The sequence below is a fragment of the Nuphar pumila genome, chromosome 6, assembly GCF_984573655.1.
Source record: "Nuphar pumila chromosome 6, dmNupPumi1.hap1.1, whole genome shotgun sequence".
Lineage (NCBI taxonomy): Eukaryota > Viridiplantae > Streptophyta > Magnoliopsida > Nymphaeales > Nymphaeaceae > Nuphar > Nuphar pumila.
Genome location: NC_143254.1, coordinates 120,357,561 through 120,362,928, shown reverse-complemented (window position 1 = coordinate 120,362,928; position 5,368 = coordinate 120,357,561). Strand labels below are relative to the sequence as shown.

At 40.5% G+C, this 5,368-nt stretch overlaps 1 protein-coding gene and 1 long non-coding RNA gene across 2 annotated transcripts; one reads left to right on the top strand and one right to left on the bottom strand.

Moving 5' to 3' along the window:
• Nucleotides 1-558: 558 nt before the first annotated feature.
• LOC149835949 (heat shock protein 83-like) lies at nt 559-4,620 on the bottom strand. The gene is made up of 4 exons (XM_090008872.1): nt 4,384-4,620; nt 3,032-3,173; nt 2,669-2,949; nt 559-2,345 (listed from the first exon to the last, which is right to left on the bottom strand). The coding sequence occupies exons 1-4, from the start codon at nt 4,525-4,527 to the stop codon at nt 795-797; spliced, it is 2,118 nt and encodes a 705-aa protein (XP_089864998.1). The 5' UTR covers nt 4,528-4,620; the 3' UTR covers nt 559-794.
• LOC149835950 (uncharacterized) lies at nt 2,587-3,579 on the top strand. The gene is made up of 2 exons (XR_016432381.1): nt 2,587-3,406; nt 3,455-3,579. It is a non-coding gene; the product is annotated as an uncharacterized LOC149835950 (long non-coding RNA).
• Nucleotides 4,621-5,368: the final 748 nt, after the last annotated feature.

The following is a 5,368-nucleotide window of genomic DNA, read 5'->3' as shown; positions in this document are numbered from 1 at the left end:
CTTTAAATGCAAAGACCAAAGCCTATCGATTAGAGCAACACTAACTATTGTTTATAGTTTTAACAATAGTTTGGCTCATATTTTATATATACTATTTTACGAGCTTAATCGAGCTCAGAGGCATGATCAAGCTCAGCTTGTTTATGTAAATCGAGCCTGGACTTGTGCACAAGCTCGGCTCATTTACTTTGACAGACCCGTTCAAGCTTGGCTCGAGTATAGAGAGGACAAACAAATTTCAAACCCTACGTATTGAGACGTCTAAATCATGACACCTAATCTGTGTCAGCCATCTTCCATTGAATCATTTATCATCTTCGTGTCGTGTCGATAGAAAGCATAGAAGTAGCATATACTATTACTATCGTCCCCCTCACAGCTACGGAAACAAAACCAGCCTTGTTTCATCACCTAATGCTACTTGCAGTATTTTTAGCACTGAAATATTGCCACTCACAAAAACCTTCAGGCGCAACTGGATAACAATTTTGGGAAAATGGAGCTGAGAATCCACTGCCCCGTTAGTTCACCACAATATTATCCAATCAACCACGATACTGAAACCATAACAGCAATAACATCCCTCAATAGAATATAAATGCCTCTTGAAGCAAACATGAAAAGCTACATCAAGTCCAAAAAAGTAGATAATACCATACATAATACAAAAGTTTACGCCACATTAACGATTAGAAAAAAACGACCAATATTATTATTGGTCAGAATACCATAAAAAATTAATAATACCTAGAGTTACAAAAGCGCATGCTTTTAACCCCTCACGTTTCTATGCTTCAGTCAACTTCCTCCATCTTGCTCTCACCGCTAGCATCATCCTCCAATGGTGGCATATCAGTGTCCTCAGTCCCCCCAAGTTCATCTTCATCAATGCTCAGACCCAACTTCAGCATCCTGTGGATCCTCCCTGAAAAAGTATTGGGGTCGTCCAGGCTAAACCCAGATGTGAGCAAAGCAGTCTCGAACAGCAGCAGCACGAGGTCCTTTACCGACTTGTCGTTCTTGTCGGCATCAGCTCTCTTCCTCAGTTCCTCCATGATCGCATTCTCAGGGTTGATCTCCATGGTCTTCTTGCTCGACATGTAGGAAGACATGCTGCTGTCCCTCAAGGCCTGGGCTCTCATGATCCTCTCCATATTGGCCGTCCATCCGTACTCCCCTGTCACCAAACAGCAAGGGGAATCCACAATCCTATCCGACACAACCACCTTCTCAACCTTGTCTCCCAATATATCCTTCATCACCTTGCACAACCCCTCGAACGCTGCCTTCTTCTCCTCCTTTTTCTTCTTCTCCTCCTCAGTTTCCTCCAACTCCAGTCCTTCCTTTGTTGCAGATACCAACTTCTTCCCATCGTACTCCTTGAGCTGCCCAACCGCATATTCATCGATCGTATCCACCATGAAAAGGACTTCATACCCCTTCTTTTTCAATCTTTCCAGGAAAGGAGAGTTCTCCACTGACTTCTTGCTTTCACCAGTAATGTAGTAGATATCTTTCTGTCCCTCCTTCATCCTGGTCACGTAGTCCTTCAGGCTCGTCATCTCATCGCCACTCTTTGTTGAGTGGTATCTCAACAACTCCGCCAATTTGACCCTGTTCTGGCTATCCTCATGGATACCCAGTTTGATATTCTTTGAGAAAGCTTCATAGAACTTGCTGTAGTCGTCCTTGTTTTCAGCAATCTCATTGAACAGCTCAACGCATTTCTTCACCAGGTTCTTCCTGATCACCTTCAAGATCTTGTTCTGTTGAAGCATCTCACGGGAGATATTGAGCGGGAGATCATCCGAATCAACTACACCCTTTACAAACCCAAGGAACTCGGGGATCAGTTCTTCACAGTTGTCCATGATGAATACACGACGGACATAAAGCTTGATGTTGTTCATCTTCTTCCTTGTGTCAAACAGATCAAAAGGAGCTCGCTTCGGGACAAAGAGAATGGCTTTGAATTCAAGCTGGCCTTCCACCGAGAAGTGCTTGACTGCAAGGTGGTCTTCCCAGTCGTTTGACAAGCTCTTGTAGAATGAAGAGTACTCGTCCTTGGTGATCTCTTCCGGCTTCCTCATCCAGATGGGTTTCTGCTTGTTGGTGAGGGACCATTCATGGGAGACCTCCTTAACCTTCTTCTTCTTTGTCTCTTTCTCCTTCTCCTTCTCCTCATCAACTTCCTCTACATCTCCCTCTTCCTCTTTCTTGTCCTCCTCTTCATCACTGACTTCCTTCTCTGTGGTCTTCTCAGTCCATAGGTAGATGGGGTAGCTGATGAACTCAGAGTGCTTCTTAACAAGGTCCTTAAGTCTCTTTTCCTCCAAATTTTCGAGCTGCAGGCATGGCCAGGACTCAACAAGTGAGATTATCAACAATGGATATGGGAAAATTTGCCACTTCAACATCAAAATACTCAATTCATAGAATAAATCTCTTTTTGCAGATGTCATTTATATCTCAGACATTGATGCATATAAGAATCAAAAGTAACTAAAATAAGAACCCTTGTCAACACACACACACTTTCATTCAATTCAAAGACTTAAAATGCTCCAACTTAAACAAGAAGCTGGCAATGGCATCACAAGGCGATATGCGGCAGATCAAATACTAAACACCACATCTCAAAGAAAGGGAATTCAAGACAAAGTGTTACCTGATCTTCCTTCAGGTACAGGACGATCTTAGTCCCTCTTCCCAGGTTTTCCCCAGAGACATCCCTAGTCACGGTGAATGAACCGCCTGCCTGTGACTCCCAAATATACTGCTCATCATCATTGTGCTTGGTGGTGACGATCACCTTCTCTGCAACCAAGTAAGCAGAGTAGAACCCCACACCAAACTGACCAATCATGCTCACATCAGCACCAGCCTGCAATGCCTCCATGAACTCCTTCGTCCCAGATCTTGCAATTGTACCCAGATTGTTCACCAAGTCTGCCATAGTCCAACAACATCAATATAACGCAAACAGGCAAAGAAAAATCCCCAACTAGCTAAAGACACGAGAATCACATACCAGCTTTGGTCATGCCAATGCCACTATCAATGATGCTCAGTGTTTTGTTAACCTTGTCAGGAATAAGCCGGATGAAGAGCTCAGGCTGTCCGTCAAGCTTGCTCTTATCGGTCAAGCTCTCAAACCTGATCTTGTCCAATGCCTACACAAAAAACATATATGCAACTCGACTCCAGAATTAGGAAAGATAAAACCCAAATACTTAAAGCTGTCATTTAGAAGACGAAAAGAAAAAAGGTTTCATCGATGGAGGCAAGATACAACAATATGATCAGCTATGCAATAAGACGAGTAAGTACGGAGAATGTATAGTCCAACAACAGACACGAAGCGCATAACAAAAACGCCAAATCTCCATTTTACAGCAGAGACCAGGTATGTATAACAAAAACGTCAAATTTTCACTTTTACAGCAGAGACCAGGTATGTATAACAAAAACGTCAAATTTTCACTTTTACAGCAGATACCAGGTATCTACCTAAAACACAAGATCCTTCCACTCTCTGGATCGAGATATAAATCACAAATCACAAACAAAAAATAAAAAGACATGAATAAAATTGTCAATTATTAGCCAAATGAATGAATTTAAGTCATAAACAAGAAAAAAAAGGAGCTTAATAAAACAGAGCATAGTTGAACCGTTCCCGAATAGCTGCTAAAACCAAATACTAAAATTTCCGATATGTATTTAACTTAATCACCGGAACACAAACATTAACAAAAACATGGTGGTCGTATTTCCCATTGACAAAAAATCGGAAATCAAAATTCCTATAGAAAAAATCAAATTTTTATTAGAAACGAATAGCGTCAAGCACTTGCAGTAGCCCATATATAGCACAGTGAATGATCCAATTCGATTAGAATAACATGACTGGTGCTCAAATGAAGAAATTTCATATGTCCATCTCAGTACACCATTAAACAAAAAACTTCTTGCTCGAAAAAGATGCACTACATCTCTGTACTTTCAACTTCCAACACGATTAGAGGGACAGAAGATCCCTTCAAACTTAGCAACAATTTGTCCGAAAGAAATCCAAGGCTCGCGATGGTGAGTTCAAAGCGCTTCAATCAGAGATTTATAGAGTAGCAAACAGAAAATGGAATTTTCACACTGAATCGATCTCTTCGAAATTGGGTTTGGAGACGTGGGTGTCGAAAAAAAAAACAGCGTAAAACGTACAAAATACGCATAACACAAACAAAACTACCGGATTTCAGAACGATAACAGCGATTCGAAAAAAAAACGAAGGAAACAAAGAAAGAGCGCCGAACAGAGGATTTCAAACCATTAAAAAATATGGGTATCAATCAAAACAAGACGTCAGGAAAAAAGGTGCTCACATCGGAGGAGTTGCTGATGAGTTCACGAAGGAAGATCTCCTTGTTGCTGTAGAATGTGTTGATGATGAGGCTGAGAAGCTGGTTAATCTCCGCCTGGAAAGCGAACGTCTCGGCCTCACCACCACCCATCTGAGCTTCCGCCATTGATGGAAACCACCAACAAAGAAGAAGAAAGATGGGCTTCGGAAGAGATACAAAGGGCAGAAACGAAGCGACGTTTCCTAACGTGATAGGTTAGGGTTTGCGACCGCGAGAAGGGTATTTATATTCAAAAGGGACCTTCTGGAGACTTCTCTCTCTCTCTCCCGTAATATAAGAATGGCAATTTTCTTTTTTCTTTTTGAGCAAAATAAAAATCGAAATTACCACATTTGATTTAATTCTGCATTAATGTTCGTTGTAAAGTCCAATTTATTCTATTACCCTTACAAAAACATGTACATTATTTTTCATTAACTTTAATAGAAATTATTTTAAATTTAAAAATACAAAATAGTCATTATTCTTGAGCGTCTTAAAGGGAAACAAGATTTGTATTTTTTAAAAAAATTTATTGTCCATGACAAAAAGAAAGCCAAGACAAGGAAGAGTAGATAGGTTGTAAAGTAAATGTAAAGTGAATTGCCCACTACAACAGATAAGTTTCATAATTAAGTTATCAGATTGTTTGTTTAAACTTTAAACCAATTAGATGTTTGAATAATATTTGAAATTTTTTTAAAACTTTGGTGGACTTATCAAGAATCATTTGGAAAGAACCGGGATCGAGAAGCTTCCTACAAGTTAGGTATTTCCAGAATGTTCCGAGAATTGCGTATTTGTTGGTGGGATCAGCCCTTATGCCTATAATTTAGGACTGGTTTTAGAACGTCCATTTTGAAGATGGACGGTGGCTTTGGCAATCCCTCTTATTTTGACCAAGTCTAATTCTAGAAAGGGAGTTTTCCACATCAGCCCCTGTCTTATAAGCCAATGACTAATCAGG